The sequence below is a fragment of the Diplodia seriata genome, assembly GCF_021436955.1.
Source record: "Diplodia seriata strain FDS-637 chromosome Unknown scaffold_3, whole genome shotgun sequence".
Classification (NCBI taxonomy): domain Eukaryota; kingdom Fungi; phylum Ascomycota; class Dothideomycetes; order Botryosphaeriales; family Botryosphaeriaceae; genus Diplodia; species Diplodia seriata.
The window spans coordinates 3844162-3861779 of NW_027117310.1; the positions used below are offsets into that span (position 1 = coordinate 3844162).

At 58.3% G+C, this 17618-nt stretch overlaps 6 protein-coding genes across 6 annotated transcripts; 2 read left to right on the forward strand and 4 right to left on the reverse strand.

The window, feature by feature from the left end:
* Positions 1-69: 69 nt before the first annotated feature.
* On the forward strand, positions 70-951 carry SLS55_003834 (uncharacterized protein; the record flags this gene model as incomplete). Its single annotated transcript, XM_066775298.1, has 1 exon — positions 70-951. One exon carries the CDS (start codon positions 70-72, stop codon positions 949-951), a length of 882 nt encoding a protein of 293 aa, XP_066635417.1.
* A 2649-nt stretch (positions 952-3600) lies between these two features.
* On the reverse strand, positions 3601-5349 carry SLS55_003835 (uncharacterized protein; the record flags this gene model as incomplete). Its single annotated transcript, XM_066775299.1, has 2 exons — positions 3601-4954; positions 5345-5349. The coding sequence occupies 2 exons, from the start codon at positions 5347-5349 to the stop codon at positions 3601-3603; spliced, it is 1359 nt and encodes a 452-aa protein (XP_066635418.1).
* A 482-nt stretch (positions 5350-5831) lies between these two features.
* Positions 5832-6438, reverse strand: SLS55_003836 (uncharacterized protein; the record flags this gene model as incomplete). The annotated part of the gene is made up of 2 exons (XM_066775300.1): positions 5832-6247; positions 6303-6438. The coding sequence occupies 2 exons, from the start codon at positions 6436-6438 to the stop codon at positions 5832-5834; spliced, it is 552 nt and encodes a 183-aa protein (XP_066635419.1).
* A 941-nt stretch (positions 6439-7379) lies between these two features.
* Positions 7380-8075, reverse strand: SLS55_003837 (uncharacterized protein; the record flags this gene model as incomplete). The annotated part of the gene is made up of 2 exons (XM_066775301.1): positions 7380-7702; positions 8072-8075. 2 exons carry the CDS (start codon positions 8073-8075, stop codon positions 7380-7382), a joined length of 327 nt encoding a protein of 108 aa, XP_066635420.1.
* Positions 8076-8324: 249 nt separating this feature from the next.
* Positions 8325-8793, reverse strand: SLS55_003838 (uncharacterized protein; the record flags this gene model as incomplete). Its single annotated transcript, XM_066775302.1, has 1 exon — positions 8325-8793. A coding segment is annotated over one exon (469 nt), but the record flags the coding sequence as incomplete, so codon positions are not given.
* Positions 8794-13878: 5085 nt separating this feature from the next.
* Positions 13879-14624, forward strand: SLS55_003839 (uncharacterized protein; the record flags this gene model as incomplete). Its single annotated transcript, XM_066775303.1, has 3 exons — positions 13879-13887; positions 13915-13923; positions 14007-14624. The coding sequence occupies 3 exons, from the start codon at positions 13879-13881 to the stop codon at positions 14622-14624; spliced, it is 636 nt and encodes a 211-aa protein (XP_066635422.1).
* Between the last annotated feature and the right edge of the window lie 2994 nt (positions 14625-17618).

Below are 17618 nucleotides of genomic sequence, written 5' to 3' on the forward strand. Positions count from 1 at the left end.
AAGCTGGGCCCACGCATCTTCTACCTGCCGTCGGCAAACGCCATCCTGAAGAAAGGTCCGACAGTGCGGATGGCCGAGGCCGAGGCCATGCGCTTCCTGAAGACGAGGCTGCCCAACGTGCCGGTGCCAGAGATCTACCAGAGCTTCATGAAAGACGACCTAGGCTTCATCCTGATGGAGAAGATTGAGGGCCGGCCCCTCAGCGAGCTGTGGGACCGCCTGGACGCCGAGAAACGCGTCTCCATCGTCGAGCAGCTGCGCGGCTTCATTGAACAATGGCGCGAGCTCAAAGGCAGTTGGTACGGCAGCCTAGGCGGCGGAAGCAGCGTTGCAAACTACGGCGACCAGAGCAACCCGCACCACCACCACCGCGGAAGCACCGGCAGCAGCAGCGCCGGCTCCGACGCCTACAGCCCGCACCCCGGCGACGCCTCTCCACCGCCGCAGCCGCAGACGCCAGCCATCGAGCCCGGCAGCGGGCCGGGCGGGCCGTGCGAAGACATCGTCTTCAAGCACCTGTGCCTGGCCAGCCCGGGCGAGCAGAAGACGTACGGGCCGTTCGGCAGCCGGGCCGAGTACAACGAGGGCGTGGTGGAGGCGCTGCGCAACAGCCGCACGACGGGCGAGCTGAGCGAGGCGGACGAGCCGCTGGTGGCGCGGATCCGGGCCGAGGACGAGTCGGACGAGAAGGTCTTCACGCACGGCGACCTGCAGCCGGTCAACATCATGGTGGACCCCAAGACGCTGCGCATCACGGGCATCCTGGACTGGGAGACGGCGGGGTACAGCCCGCCGGAGCGCGAGTACTGCGAGGGCCGCAGCCGCGGGCGCGAGGAGGTGTGGCGGCGCGAGCTGGACAGCCTGTTCGACGACCCGATCAAGGAGAAGTACAAGCTGTGGCGCGACATCGACTGGGCGCTCGTGGCGCACAGCCGCGTGTGGAGCAAGTGACGATTGATGCTGCTAGGCCGTGCTTGTTGAAAGAGGGAGGAGGGGGGGAGGGCCGGTGCCGCCACCGCCAGCCAAAGCCAAGCAATGAAGAGAACGAGGGACGAGCAGCTGATGCCGCCGCCGCCGTCACCCCGTTCTTCTTCTCTCCTTCCCCCCTCCGTGGGTTCATCATCATCATCGCATCATTCCTCCCTCCCTTTTAAGAGGCGGAGGCTACATCACGACCTAGACGACGATCGCTTCACCGGCATGGAGCGCTGACATTTGCCCCGCCTGGGCTTTTTCTCTACATTCCGGGCGGCGCGTCTGTTTTTTCCTCTCCGGCTCGTTTCGTGCTGCGCTTGAGGCGACTGGGAGACGGGGAGGATGGGGGACACATGCTGGAAAAAGCGCGAAAGGGGAAATTCAACATTTGACACTACGGGGGAGAGGTGTGGAAGCAGAGCAAGGAAGAGCAGGGGAAGTAGGACCGGGGTTTGGAGCAAAGAGAGCTCGTGGGACATGCTACGTGGAGGGAGGGGGGAGTGTTGTCGTTGTGACGAGGGAGACGGGAAATCATCAAAATGGGAAATAGCATGGAGTTTTACTTCGCAGAGATGAACTGCTGGTGGAGGCCGGGGTGCCGGGCGTTTTCGCTTGTCAATTTTTTTTTTCTGTTCCATTGTCGGAGTCGTTTTTTTTTTTCTTCTTTGCTAAAGGTCATGTTTTGGTGTTCAAAGAGCGAGGAGCGCGGGTCTGGTAGATGGTATGGAAGGGTGGCTTCGTCGTTTTTCATTGCTCACATACACGTATTCGCACTCTTCTCAGTCCGGCATCGCTCACGTTGGGGGCTTCTGCAACTACTCTACTTTCTCTCTGTATGTTTAGATAGCCAGCCGTAGATTATGGTACAGTGCAAGATGGAACTTCTCTCTCTCGCTTTCTTCCCGAGCCTGACGGCCGCCATTGTCCTATCACGCTTCGGAACGGCGAACCCCGCGGACCGTTCTTTTTTTTCCCAACGATTCCGTGCACCCCTCGCTTTCTGCGGCGAGATCCGGGTTGGCAAACTTGTTTTGAACCTGGTCCATCGCGTAGATCAAACAATAATATCCGATGCTATAACTGCGGCGCCCCGTCACACCTGAAGCTTTTCCCAGTTGCTTCTCCGTCGGGTTCTGGAAGGAAGGGAAAAAGTTTATTGTTAGACAATGCTTCAACATAAGAGTCTCGTCAGACTCTCAGTGGTTGGCCTATCATCGGGCATTTCGCTTGCGCTCTCCCGTTTCTTCTCGTCAAACAAGATGATTGCATAAAAACCACAGCCAGGAACGGGGGCTAGTTAGCGAAGATGCAAGAGACTGGTTTGCCAATGGTCACATGCGCACGAAAGTCATCACACCAGAGCTGGAGCACCGAAGGGAAAAAAAAAAAAGGACTGACCGCGCCTCATGACGTTTGGCTCTTTTTTTTTCGAATCAGAGAAAACCACAATTTTTACTTTTTTGGCTGGCGAATCCTTTCCCCCCTCCCCCCTCCCGCCTAACCATAATAGGTAGCTATCAACGTGTCGAACGGCGGAATTGCCTCCAGAACGACCTCTGCTCCGGGATTAGTGGGCTGCGTGTACTCTCTTTTGTGTGTGCCTTTTCTTTTTTCTTTTTCTCTTCTTTCCCACCACCCGAAATGCTCGGTGCAGGACTGCGTCCGACGACTGACGTACCATACGTGGGGCACCTTCTTCTCACCGGCCGGCGCCGAAAAAAGCATCCTGAAAAGGGCCAAAGAGAGGGGGTGGGACGGTTCCGAAGAAGCGGTGAAAAAGGCCGGCTCGGAATCGTTCCCGATCACACCCGCGCACCGTGCGGCTGCGGGTACCTACCCGGTTGTTGCGTTTCCCGGCTTTTTGTCATGTATGGACGTAGGATCCTTGTTCTCTGACTACCGACTGCTGTTGCTGCTACTGGTTGGTTGGTGGGCGGTAGTGACGGGCCGGGGGGAGGAGAGGCGCGAGGAAGCGTACGGCTGCGGTCTCGGCGTCGGATTGGCTGCGCTGGAGCTGGGGCTGGGGCTGGAGGTGAGCTGAAGCTTGGAGCTGGAGCCTTTTCTTTCTTTTCTTTTCTTTGCTTTTGCTTGTGCGGTGCTTATGACGTGCGTGTGGTGGACCCCGCGCCCGACACTTGGTTCGTGGAAGAGGTAGAAGGGGGTTCGTTCTACCTCTGCTTCTTTTCACATATCACGTAAAATATATAGTTGCAGTCGATGCCCGAAAGATGTTGTACGGCTTCACGTTCTACAGATTCCTCTGGATGATGACTTTAATTGCGTACAGCGAAAATAAGTTCTTTATTCTCGTCACGACGTCAACTGATTCGTCAGTAAGGAAAGCACCTAGACTACCTTTAGCACTAAATGATACAGTACACTAAAACAAACTGTTATCACGTCACTTAGACATGTGTATTCATTGCCATACACTCTTTCAATTAACGAAGCCATTCCTCGCATGCACGCCGGGCTAGCCAGATCATATAGCCACAGTAGGCGGCAAGATTCCAAGGACCGCACACACGCACGCCCACCTCCCCATCCAGTCAGCGAGTGCGCCATACATACCGCATTCCACATCTCCCTTCCACCTACCCCACCCCACCCCACACCCGAGCTCGCTCACAGAACCTCCTGCACGCTCCCATACCCACCCCCATAATACCCCTCGGGCACACCCCCCACCCCCGCCCCCTCCCTCCCCTCCATCGGCAGCCTCGGCCACTTCTCAATCACCACGCCCCCCTCCTCCCCCGTCAACTCAAACTCGACCCTCGCCAACGGCGCGTCCGGCACGTCCACCACGACGCCGTAGGCCCCCGGATACAGCACCTTGTCGCCGTTCTCGTTGACCCTTGCCAGGCTGCCGAGGGTGAGGGGGAGGGAGGCGGGCCGCGCGGCGCCGGCGGCGATGTTGTGGAGACGCGTGTAGGCGACGAGGGAGGAGCGCGGGTGCGGCGCGGGGCCGAAGGAGCCCGTGAGGAAGGCGAGGGCGACGAAGTCGCTGGCGCGGGCGCCGGTGTTGGTGATGGTGAGGGCGAGGGTGGTGAAGGGGCAGAGGTCGAGTTTGCTGGTGGTGCTGTTGCAGGACGAGATCAAGTCGGCGATGGCGAATGATTGGTTGTTGGAAAGGCCGGGGCCGGATGTGACGTCGGCGGAGAAGTTGGTGTAGTGCAGGCCGAAGCCGAACGGGAAGACGGCGGTGCCGTTGTACCACTTGTACGTGCGCCCCGGGCTGGCGGCCGACGGCCGCAGCGACATGTCCGTCATGGCCACGTCGCCGGCGTAGCGCGCGGGGTACTGCGTCAAGGGGAGTCTCCCCGCGGGGGCCGTCGCGCCCGTGATGACGTCGAAGAGGGCGACGCCGCCGTCCTGGCCCGGGTAGCCGCCCCAGAGCAGGGCGGAGACGTTGGCGTTGGCGATGAGTGGTGTTGAGTCGAGCTGGCCGGCGCCCATCTGCACGACCACGAGGGGCTTGCCGTAGGTTGCGAGCTGCGTGATCATGTCGAGCTGCGGGCCCGACCACGCGAGCGCGACGCGGTCGAGCTCCTCGCTCTCGACGTCGTTGTCGATGCCGCCGACGACGACGATGACGTCGGATTTTGCGGCCGCGTCGTACTCGGCGCCGTCGTCCGTCGTGGGGTTGCCCTGGCTGGCGCCTTCGGCGTAGTTGACCGTGACGCCGAGCCGCTCGGCGGCGTACAGGGGCGAGTGCAGGTAGGGCGGGATGCCGTAGTAGTTGCCTTGCATCTGCTCGGTGGCGTTGGCCCACGAGCCGATCAGCGCGATGGACGACACGCCGTCGAGGGACAGGGGGAGCAGGCCGTCGTTCTTGAGCAGCACGATGCCTTCCTGCGCGGCCTTGAGCGCCAGCTCCTGCGCGTGCTGCGTGTTGACGTCCGACCAGCCGATCTGCCGGTATGGCTGGTCCTCGGCGCTGTCAAAGTATCCGAGCTTGACGAGGGAGGCATATGTCCTGGACGGTTTGTCAGCCGGCATGTTTTAGTTGGTGGATTTTTCAGTCAGTATCTTACCGTGTCAGTGCTCTGTCCAGGTCGGTGTCGTTAATCAGGCCTTGCTCATAAGCACCGGGAAGATATCTTGGGTAATAAGTGCCGCAGTTGAGATCTAACAAGGAAGTTTAGAGATGGAAAGGCTGCGGAGATGATGGGGTCCTACCTGTTCCGGCCTTGAGCGAGTCTGCAACCGCTTGCTCGCGAGTGGCAGCCCATTCGTGTGGAAGGAAGACGTTCTGTATGGCGTCGCAGTCACTGACAACCCACTGGTCCTCCTGATCCCAGCCCCAATGCTCGCGCAGAACAGTCTGCAGAAGCCAGGGATCGGCGCAGGTCGGGACGCCATTGACAGCATTGTAGGAGCACATGAAAGCCCCGACCTTGGCTTCCCGGGCACATGCCTGGAATGAGGGCATGTAGTACTCCACCATGTCTTGCATGCTGATCTGTGCGTCGAATTGATATCTGAAGTTGCCGTTCCCTACGACTAGTTAGAGGACGATGAGGCTGTTATTGCAATTTTCTTTTCGGCTTACAGTTCTCCAGATCATAACCAGTGAAATGCTTGCACGTAGCTACAATTTTCTTGTAGGGGTCGTCTTGGTTGCCCTCAAGGCCGCGGATGAGATTCTGGACGTAACTGGAAAGATGGAAAGGATCCTCTCCAGGGGTTTCTGGAATAATGGTTTAGTCTAACTTCGGGACAGGCGAGATGGAACATGGTCTGAGTCACATATGGTGTAGTTCAAAGTAAAAAGGATCAGGACTCACCTTGTCCACGGCCCCATCTTGGATCTTTGTAGGGATTGATGTTGGGAGTCTATCAAGACAGGATCGTTAGGCTTGTGGGTTTGGCACAAGTCCGGCAGGAGCGAGGCTCACCCAATAGTCCAAGCCAGAGCGGCCGCCGTTGCTGAAGGCTCTAGCTTCAGTGCTGATGACGCTCGCTACATCGTAAATCAACTCATCGTCAAACGCAGCGCCCATAAGAATAGGTTGCGGAAAGGAAGTGGCGTAAGAGAAGTTGCCGGAATCGGTCATTGGCTTGCCGGGGAGAGTGAAGGCGACTCCGTGGAGTGCTACGAGAGTCAGGCCAATTTCTTTTGTGAGGGGCAATTCGTGCAGACCTTCATTCCACCATTGGTAGGCAGGGATGCCGAGACGAGGCACGCCAGGGCTGGTGTTGCCGGTGTTGTTGAACTTCTCCTCAAGGGTGAGCTCATTGACCAGGGCCGTTGCTCGGTCACGGGGAGCTGCACGGGAGCGTTAGTGAAGTAGCGTCAGGAACGGGGGGAGGAATATACGCACAGGCGGAGCTGTCACAGACTAAATTGTCCTTCAGCGGGCCATTGGCACAGTCCGGGAAGCCAAACGTAGTGAGCTCGACGGCGAGGGCTTGAGTAGCCAAAGCCGCTACGCCGGCAATGCTCGTCCGCAACGACATGGCTGTTAGATAGGGGATGAAATGGGGGGAGAAAGTCGTGATCAGCTACAGGGGAAAAGAGCCGCTTGAGGCGGCTTTTGTATGCGACGCATGATTCGGAAATAGAATGACATCTCCGCACGTACGACGTTGGATCTCTGGAGAGTGTGGAGTAGTACGGTATGTAGCTGCGGGGTCGGCTCATCTGCGGCAGCTGGGCTAGGCGCTGCCGAAGGGCTCCGATTCGGCCAGAGGGACTTCGAGCGGCTGCTACAGACCCCTCTTACAGCCGATGGCTAGCGCGAAGAATAGCAGAACATGGCGTAACTATGCCTTAGCTCGTTCTTAGAGAAAAAAAAAATAATACGTAGGTAGTTAAAGTATTTATCTAGACATATATGTAGAATTTTTAATTCGACATTCTCGTGCGGACGATAGCTTTAACTACCCATGACATGAGCAAAAAACAGCTCCACGCTAGCCATCGGCTGCGCGAAGGAGCTGTATGCGGCTGGGACTGCGAGATGCCGGCGCGCTAGCCATTCTGCCTGAATGCTGGCCGAGCTCGGGCGCCGTGGCTGCTGGGCGTGTCGATCATCCGGCGTGAAGAGAGAGAAGGAGAGTTGAGGAAGGCGCGGGTGACGTCGCTGCCGCCTCGTGCCGCGGATTCGCCGCCCATTCACCCGCCTTTTTATCCGCCCGCACCTCCAAGCCCGACATCATCTCCACCGCACCCCATCATCACTCCAGTCACGCACGCTTGAGCGGGTCTCGTCGCCAAGGCTAACATCTGCAATTCTCTACCTACACCTGACTACTGGCTACCCCAAGCTTCCCAGCTAGCAACTCGTCTCTCCGTCACGAACTCTCGCCTCATCCCCATCATTCCGTTTCCGTCGTCCGAAGTCGCTCGTACGAACGCTTGCAGACTTAGGCAGCTGCAGTCCGGGTCAGCTCGTGGTCTACTTCCTCGCCGGCGGCGTCGGGAAGCCCGAGGGGAAGGTACCGTTGGGAGGCGGACCGCCGGGGCCGCCCGAGTTCTCGTTGGCCACGCAGCCTTCGGCATAGCACGACGACGCGGCGTTGACCGTCTTGTTGACCGACGTGTCGACTCCGAAGCTGATCCACGAGAAGACGCCCTCCTCGATGGTGTCGCCCAGAAGCACGTACGACACCACCGGGTCGCTGGTCGCCGACTCCTGCTCCATGATGCCGTCGTCCACGTTGAGCATCTGTCCATGCCTGTCAGCCTGGTCGCCCCAAAAAGGACCAACGGCCGTCTTACCTGCTCCTGCGTGTTGGTCGAGTACGGCGACGCCGTCTCAACGAGGTCGATGAGGTCCTGGTCGAAGAAGAGCTGGCCGACGTGCGAGATCTGGCCCGACGTGATGGTACCGTTGTCCAGCTGTTCCGCGCTGAGGTGGGACATGACTGCATCGCTGTTAGTAAGTCTTTCTTTTGTCGTTCGTCTGATGTATTCTACCGTGGATGTGGTTGGTCCTTCCCTATATCTGTGCGTCAGCAGCTGGCTCGGAATCCGTCTTCATCTGGGCTTCTTACCGTGTAGTGGCCAGGGAAAATGGTGAGGAAGTCAATCACGCTGCATCGGCCAAGCATCAGTGCCGTTCTCCATCATGCATGCAGTCTTGCTTACCCATCCTCATCGCTGAACTGGATGCCACGGAGCGCCTTGTTCTGGAGGTTGCTCTCGTCGGCTTCGTTGCCGTTGCCGCCTGCGACGACGCCCGAGTAGACGCCCGTCGAGTTGCACGCCCAGAAGTCGAGCGCCACACCCGTCAACGGCTCGCACGTCTCAGTGTCCATGACCATGACGTCGACGTAGAGCTCGCTGTTTGTTTGACTGTCAGCAAAAAACTCTATCCACTTTCCACGCCAAGCGGGGGAACTCACACGCCACCCTGGCCCTCGGTCATGTCGGTGCGGACAGTCTCGCCACTGACGTAGTAAGGACCTTCGGTGACCTCGGGAGACAGCACGCAAGACGGCAGGTCACCGAAGAAGGCGGCCGGGTCCGTCTCGGGGGTGATGCCGGTGAGGTTGGACTCGTGGTCGGTGTTGAGGACGTCGTCAAAGTCGCGGGCCTTGAGCAGAGACCTCTTCTTGATGCCACGCTTCTCGCGGATCTGCTCGACCTTGTTCTGGCGGCGCTCGACGATCTTGTCCATGGTACCGCGGGCCTTGAGCACGTCGGCGCAGTGCGAGAGCGAGGTGCGCTTGGCGTTGGCCATGTACTCGGCGCGAGACTTCATCTCGGTCGTGCCATGGTGGCCGGGGTGGGCGAGGACGCCGCCAGCGAAGAGGCTCACAGCCAGGGAAACGAGGGAGGCAGAGATGTGAACCATGGTGGCTGATGAGCTGGGCTGCGGCTGGGTGGGCTGGTGAAGAGAAGGGAAGAAGTGGATGGTGGTGTCACAGCAGAAGGGCCTTGGACGAGCAGCTTTATACAGCACTTCGCCCTGCCTTAGCTGTTTACAACCAACTCTCCCATGGCCTCCAGGAGACGCAGTGCCAAGCGACGATATTGGCCGCCGCGTACGCTTTGTCTCCGCAAATTGACGGCAGATTCACGTTAGCGGCGGCAAAGCAGAACGCCAAGTGTAGCAGCCATGCTGTTCGAGGCAGGCGGGAGGTCGACCATGGTGTCGCTATAGCAGCGCAACCCTTGCGGCTGCCTCAAGCTTCCTGTCCGGCGGCTTGGCGAACCAGGCACAGCGGCGTCCGTGTATCATGACCCGCCACGGACCGCCCTGCCACCCCCGAAACTCCCGACAACGTGCGTTGAAACGCAGCCCCCATGATTGGACTGATAAACATTGAGGCTCGGGGCAGCAGGCCGGATGAGGCGCTAGGGTGATGCGCAACGCTTGGCAGCTCCCTTACCGGCACTGCTCCCCCGCAACCCGGATCGCCGCCAAGCAAAAGTCGTCGTCAGCACCTTAACATCACCCCCAGTTGGCTGGCCAGTTGCATGTGCTACAACTCCACCCGCTCTACACCCGCCTGTCTCGACCCCCTCGCTCGGCCCGGTGCAAATGAAACGGCGCCGCCAAGCCGCACGCGACTGAGCGCTTCCGACGGAGAAAAGTTGGAAACATGGTTTGAAGCAAGATCTTCCTTTTACCCAGCCAGTCGTGCAACCCGTCACTAACATCTTGTCCGATGCTTGTGTGACGGGCTTACGCAGCGCCCAGAGCCGCGGCTCCTTTGCCGCGCGAGCTTGGTTCCTGCGTTGCCCTTTTCTTCGCGGACACTTTTCGCCTTATCTGTACTTCCCCGAAGCGGAAAGCCTGGGGCGTTTAACAGCTGGCATACGCGACTTGGCATAAACAAATTGGACCCACGATGATTGGTCCCACTCCGTTAATGTATCCCTCTTCGCTTCTTGCAGCCGCCGCAGCTCCACCAGTGAGAGCGCGCACATTTCCCCATATACGCCCAGGTGCAGGACAATGGAAGTCGCCACGCACTTAGTGCGCATGTCTCCTGCTTGGTGGGGCCGGCGATGCACCTTACATGAAAGCGGCAGCTTGAAACGCATCTTTGCTTTACCGCGGACCTCGCCTGACATTCCAGCCAAACACAGGGTCCTCCCTCTTCCTCCCCTTTCTCTTGGAGATGCAATCCCAGGCTATAACGGTAGAGAAAATGTCCCGGGGCATGCTGGCAGATATTTAGAAGATGTTCCAGAAAAGGAGGTTGTCGCTTGCACGGCTGACGCGTCCTACAAGATCCCTGGAAAGAAACCAAGTAAGCACGCCACCCCGCATATGATCTCGCCAGCCCACCCTGTCTTTTCCACCACTTTTGTGCCGAGCAGCCGGACGAGCCACCGACGACAACAAATACATCAAAGAACACTGGATCGCCTCGGATCCCAGCTCGCTGGCCGCTCGAGATCGGAAATGCCGACCGACCCGAACTTTCATCGGCAGTTGTCTTTTCCTTGGCCCTTGATGTCGTGCTTGCGGCACAGACGCTTGCATCTGCATTATCGCCCTACCACCAACGCGGATGTCAGATCTCTCCTTACCTTCCTATCCTGCATCGCAGAAGTCCACATCTGGCAACATTGTGGAGCCTGCTTCCATCCTTGGCTCGCATCGGCCAATCCGAATCCGAACAGATACCCGTACATGGGTCCCACCGTACCTCTGTAAAGAACTAGGAGAGGACCGACGTTGCGATGAGTCTGCAGCTTTTTATTCCTTTGCACCTTCTATGCTGGGAACCAGATTCAAGCAGAGTCAGTACGTTGCCGAAGATTTTGACACCTGCCCCAGTAACTCGAGACGCTCTACATACCTTTCGGCGGCGGTTGATAAGAAAAGCCTCGGGTGCTGGGTAGGGTCTAGAACGCGGATCCTGTTGGACCAGCAAGTCGAACCTGACTTCGTCTCACCTGTCAACCTACGTAACTGCGCGTGCTTCTCCACGTCGTGTCCAGTCCCCATGGGTGCGAGGAATGACGGCAAAGAGAAGAATATTGCTTGCGCCTACGCCCTTACTTGGACACATGGCTCGCATGGTTGCACCTGGAGCATCTAGTCGGAAGGGCTGTGGTGTTCACATCAAGCGCTGCAGTACACGCAATCGGCCAGCGCTATTCGCGCACTGCGGTTCGGCTACGCTTGGAGAAACCACCAGAGGGGACAGAGGATCAACCCACCCTCGCCTCTTGGCTGGGTATCCATGCAGATGGGCTGATTCGACGGCCCGTTCCAGCTTTGCAGCATGGCACAAGGCCACGTCCTCGTCGTATCATAGGTCTCCGAGTGGGAGGACTCGGCAGTCAGGACTCACGTGTCACAGACGAACAAACTCTACCGAAGCAAGAGGTACCGAGCCAGCCAGGCGTGGAAGCAATGTCGTTCGTGCACGATGCTCGCACCGGTCATCCCGTCCTTATTGTCCTGCGGCCACTGCAGTCTGCCTCCCGGTCTCACTTCAGAATTGCGATTAACGCTGCCACGAGAGTCATCTCAAGGGACCACCACGGTATGTGTGGCATCATACGACAAGAGAATGCATTGCCGGCTGTGAACCGATCGTAACGTAGGACTCACTGCCTTCAACTCCCTTGTCTTGCTGGTTGAGAGCCTTCTGTTGATGGGCGTCGCTGAATAGTCTCGATCACGGGGGAACGATTCACCACGGCCGTAGTAACTGAATGCTATTAGGTAGCCGCTCGAGCCGTCACGTTGACGATGCCTACATGCACGACAATGAGGGTGAGGTCGGCGAGGTGTTCAATAAGGTTTTCGAAGCGCTCGACGTCGTGAAGCGCGAGGTCGTCTTCGTCACTTCCAAGCTTTGGTGCGCCTTTCACTTCCACTGGCGCATTGAGAGGCTCGACGCGAGCTTCAAGCGGCCTGTTTAGACTATGTTGATACGGTGAGTAGTAGTCCCCCACGCCGTGCTCTCACCGCTATTTTCTTGCCAAGGTGGTGGCTGACTGGATGAATGGAACCACAGACTGGCGTGAAGGAGGAGGGTTACTACTCCTCGCTCGACCGATTCATTCTCAAGTCTAGCATCGAACCCCAGCCGACGGAGGTAAAGCGTATAATTTCGAGATTTGGATATCCGGATCCAATGAAGCGTGATATCATCCGACGGTGGACAGAAGCTCGCAGTAAGAATAGTGTCGTATCATCTCATCTCTGAGATACAAGTGTTCGGCGAGCCTGGAGGCGGTGATGGTGCGAGCTAGTCTTGCGCTAACCCCTGCCAAGAAAGCGCCTGTAGATGCGACACAGGTTACTGCATGATGCTCGACTCGACAGTCCGTCTGATAGGGAACGCTCGGCGGTAGAGGAATCAATGATAATGTCGCTCGACGTGCGGAGGAACTCTACAAAGAGAAGATACCAAGGAACGAAGTGTGAAGACAGCTGAGGAGGAGGTCAAGAGAGGGAATCCCGCAACTCGGAAGAGTACCAGCAGACGACCGGCTATGGGTGGGTGTATGCTGTTATTGACTGTTTCCCACTTCGGCGTCCCGACAACCTCTGCAACGAACCCACTGGGGTAACCTCGTACCCGGTTCCGTCGACACTCCACCTCGCGAGCCAGAGCATCTGAACAGGGCAAGTGCGTTTGCCAATCGTCGAGGCACAAGCTTTAGCGCTGGAAACCGACGGAGAAACTGGGTGAAACCGGGGTTTCCGTCAAACCTAGACCGAGAGGTTGTCCATGCGCCTGATCTGCACAGGATCAGAACGGCAGTTTTGAGGCATGAATCCATCAAGGTAGGGCGGGAAACACCGGCCGGGGCGGTGGGTGGGTCGAGAGCAAGGGGCGTTGTTCTGGAATGGGTTCTGTTGACATGAGTAGCAGCCTCGTCCCTGGCGGCATGAGCCGGCGAACGGGGTGCCTGAGGACAGCGATAAGAGCAGTGGTTGTGGGGTTAACGTCTCTGGATGCTTGGTTGCCGCATCTCGGCAGCGACCACTAGCCTCATTGCTCCTGCCGTTCGCGCTTCACCGTCACTCCGACGCTCCTTCCGGCGATCAATGAATCAGTTGCGGGCGAGAATCTCGCCGGGCGCGAGTAAGGCGGAGGCGGGCCGCCGTTGAATCCTTCAGCCTCGATGGATTAGCGCCAGGTTTTGGGCCTCCCATCAGCCTTAGCCGAAATTACCTGAGGCTATGCTCTTTGTAAGTAACGTTCCCTGTAGTAGAAGCCCGCGTACGTCATAAGTCGCTTCAGATAGTGGAAGCTACCCCATATAATTCCCACCGAACGGTGTAATATGACTCGCTGACATAGGCCTCCAACCTCACACTAACCAGTCCACCTTCTTCTTCACCATCCACCACCAACAGAAGCACGTTGGATAGGGGATGCCTTGAACATTCAAAAAGTCTGATTTGGCGAAAGCCGCTCATTCGCTCGACCGAGAGGCTCTTCGGATGTCTTCCGAAGTGATGCGCACAGGATGCGCACGGGTCAAACTTACTATGGAAGTTAATCACACTACTTGACTCAACCCACGCTATGAAACTCACTGAGTCGGATTCCGGTCAGCTGGGCCTCGCCGCAGAGGACATGTATCCTGATACCGAGAGATACGAAGCCTTGGCACGAGCAACGACCTCCTCCCGAGAACAGGTGCATGTCAGGCCTCACGCCGGATCGTCACGCCGGGAGAGACTCATGCAGTCCGGGCAAGGGCATGCTTGGACAGCGTGAGGCTCTCTATAAAGGCGCCGCACGCAACGCTGAGTGAGACCTTTCTCCAACCACACCACCCTCATTCGACAGCCTCCGCAGTCACTCTTTCCGAGCAACCGTAAGTACGCAACCCAATGCGGTCTGATCAAATTGCTAACCTTTCCCTCAAAGACCATGAAGACCAACAACGCCATCCTCCTCGCCGTCGCGGCTCTGGCCACGCAGGCCACTGCCGAAGTGCAGATGGACGTCCGCTACAGCGACAACATGATCGACGTCGGCAACATCGACCTCTTCGCCCAGACCTGGCAGGTATGTACTTACGCAAAATCCCGCCCCGATTTCCCCTCCCCGCAAGCATCCAAGCTAACCACACGGCACCTTCTCCCCACCAGGTCCTCTACGACACGGCGGGCAACGAGCGGTCCGTCATCACGGACAAGGACATCCAATCGGACAACAACCCGTGCACGGCCGAGTCGGACAGCAAGCCGGACCTGACGGTGTCGATCAAGATGAACGGCGCGTGGGGCCAGACGCCGGGCCTGCAGCAGAACCAGATGCGCGACGGCCTCATCCAGTCCATGTGGGAGGTGCTCCGCAACATCGCCGACCGCAACAAGTACAACGTATACGGCGGCTGCACCGGCTTCACCTGGCAGGAAGGCACCCCCGGAAAAGCAGACTCGCCCTGCGGCCCCAGGAGCGCCACGAGCTGCGAGGACGCGTGCAAGGACGAGAGCGATATCGCGTCCCAGGTCGAGTGCACGGTCGTCACCACGGGTTATAAGGTCCCCAGTGAACTGCGGGTGACGGCGTATATTGATGATCAGCTGCAGGCGGATGATCTGATTATTAGCATCGATGCCGCGGTTAACCCGACGACGGGCGGCTGTGGGATTGCGGGTGAGATTGCGAAGGCTGTTTCTGGGTTCATCCCCGTTGCTGGCGGTTTGTTCACTCAGGGCATTGCCGTCGGCTGCACGGGTGTCCCGCAGACGACTACGCCCTAGAGGGTGAATGGGGGAAAGGCGGGGGTTTTCCGGGACGGTTGGCTGTGGGGAGGGATGGGATGATGGATGATGGGACGGCCGCATCGAAGTTTCTTCTGCTGCGAGGGTGCAAAAAGCTCTCCTCCCGGTTGCAGGACGTTATGAATAAATTAAGAGCAGTTGCGTGTATCTTGACGAAGGGCCGATGACGACCTGCTCGAACAAATGAAATACTTATCCAAATCTCAACCTTTGGTTTAAGCAGATACAGTTGCGCTTGTTTGAAAGTGAATCAGTGAGTCTATCTAGACATTGAATTGGGACTGGTGGTTGTGGAGTGGAGCGGTTGGTTGGTATGTATAACACTTTTGCCGCTTTGCGATGGTTTAACGATCTGTTGCCGGGATCTTGAGTAGCGGTGCATGATCAAGACCGATTGGTACTCACTGACAGACGCTAATCGCCTTGGAGTTGAATAGGTTCCTCGAAGAAAATATGCTGCCTTTGGTATGTTTCCACAACGGCGTTCATGCTATTGTTTTTCGTTATCATCTTTGCTTTTTACCAAACCACTGTTTCACACCCTTGCGTACCCTCCCTATTCGCTAGCGCGTTTACCCTGATTCCGGTGTCGAGGGTTTTGCCTTACTGTTGAGGTCTGCCAAAAGAATAGATTCTTGCAACGCTGACATACAAGCATAGATGTGCTCTCGCAATAACAAACCCGCTTCCAAGCACAAACCGCGCCCAAACAGAGCGCTTGCATGCCAACGTGCTCGCCAATGACTCATCGTCGAGCAGTCTCCAAGCAAGCGCGTTTGCCTCAAGTCCTGCGTGTTCCCGCCTCTGCTGCTGCCTGGCGACCCACGAGCGGCTGAGCCAATCGAAGCCACGCCGCAGCCGTTTTCGCTGTGCCGTACCAGGGTAGCAGCACAGCACAGCTCTGCGCCGCCCAACCTACTTAAAGCACTCGTGAACGCCAACATCATTCCGCCGCTGGCAGGAGCGATTGCGATAAGGGTGTATTACACTGCTTCTTCCGCTCAGCGATACCTACGACACCCAGACACCACCACCAACCACCACCTCACCTTCGGACCCGCACCCCATCACCGCCCTCTCTGCATCGTCAATATCGCCAACATTGTTGCCTCTCTCCCCTCCCTCCCTTCCACTCCCACCATGGCCATGACGACATACACAGCAACCTGCCACTGCGGCCGCATCCAATTCACCGCGACGCTGCCCGACATCCTCGCCACGCCCGTCGTCCGCTGCAACTGCTCCATCTGCACCAAGAACGGCTATCTGCTGGCCTACGCGCGTACCGAGGATGTCCGGTTCGTCGTTGGTGGGGGCCGCATGGGCAAGTATTGCTTCGGGCGGAAGCGGAAGCCGCACAAGTTCTGCGTGCTGTGCGGCACCAGCGTCCTCGTCGACAACATTTCGTCGGACGCTGAGGAGCATGGCGAGGGGGGGCAAGGCGGCTGGGTTGCTGTTAATGTATGTGTGCGTGGAAACGGTCTTCTTTTCTTTCGTGGCTGGACGGAGGGAAGGGGGAAAAGTGGGTTTCTCGTTGACTGACTAACTTGCTTTGCGTAGGTTCGGACGTTTGACGTTTTTGCGGATGTTGTGGATAGGCTCACGATTAGGGATGTTGATGGCAAGAATTTGCTCCAGCCGCAATACTCGGTTCCGAGGGTGCTGCAGTCGGAATGAAGGGTACATATAGTTGCTCACAGTAGCATCTTGGATGGGGATGAGGTAAACTTTTGCTTGACTGGGGTGATGTGCAGTGCTTTATAAACCGGGAATTGACATCCACAATGTTTGCGGCTGGCGGCGTTGCATTCACTCGAGGATATATCCGAATGGGAAGCCCAAACAGGACATTTGCATCATACTCATCACCTCCTGCAATAAAGGCTCTCTGATCGCGCAAACATGCTGTCTCAAGGACATCAAAGAAGCCACCCGACGCACATCAAGCCCGAGACGATCCAGCTCTTCTCTTCTCCACTACCCGCGCCTCGTGAGAATCGCCTCGCCCTGCATCATCCCGTACCACGCGCCCTCGACCTCCGCAAACGCCCTCCACGCCCCCGCCAGCCTCTCCAACCCCTCCCTCGTCGCATACCCCCCTTCCACCGCATTATCCGCGAACTCGCTCAACACGACCCTATCCGCCCACATGCCGCACCACTCCCGCAACTCCCCCCTCCCCGCCCAACACTGGCTCCCGACGCCGGCCTTCACCTCGTCCGGCGCCCACCCCGCCCGCAGCGCGTAGCTCAGCAGCCGCCGCCCCGCCATCGGCTCCGCGCCCGCGTCCCGCGCCATCCGCAGCCACAGCTCGTACCACTCCGCCAACACGTCTCCGGGGTTCTCTTCTGCCTCTTCCTCTTCACCCCCCTCTTCCTCACCACCACCACCCCCCGTCGTCGTCGGAGTCGGAGGAAGAGGGGGACAAAACCACACATGCCCATCCCCCTCCCTCAACGCGACGACCCCGCCGTCGGCCCGCACGACTCGCCGCATCTCGCGCACCGCGGCGACGGGGTCCGCGACGTGCTGGACGACCTGGTTCGCGTGGACGGCGTCGAAAACGCCCGCGGCGAAGGGCAGCGCGCACGCGTCGCCGAGGCGGAAATCGATGTTGGTCGTCCCTGTTTTGTCGGCGTGGGCGCGCGCGGTGGCGAGGACGGTGGGGGAGGCGTCGAGGGCGGTTATGTGGCCCGTTTTGTTGTTGTTGTTGTCGGTGGTGATGGTGGGGGATGGAGGAGAAGAGGGGGAGGGGGAGGAGGGGGAGGCGATGATGGCGGCTAGGTCGGTCGTGATGGTGCCTGGTCCGCAACCGACGTCGAGGACCCGCATGCCCGGCCGCAGGTGGGGGAGGAGGTGCGGGCAGCTGTTTTGCGCGGTGCGGGCGCTGTGCGAGCGGAGGACTGAGGCGTGGTAGCCGTGGAGGTAGGGTTTGGTGGTGGTGGTTGGTGATGGGGCGGCGTTGTCGTCGGC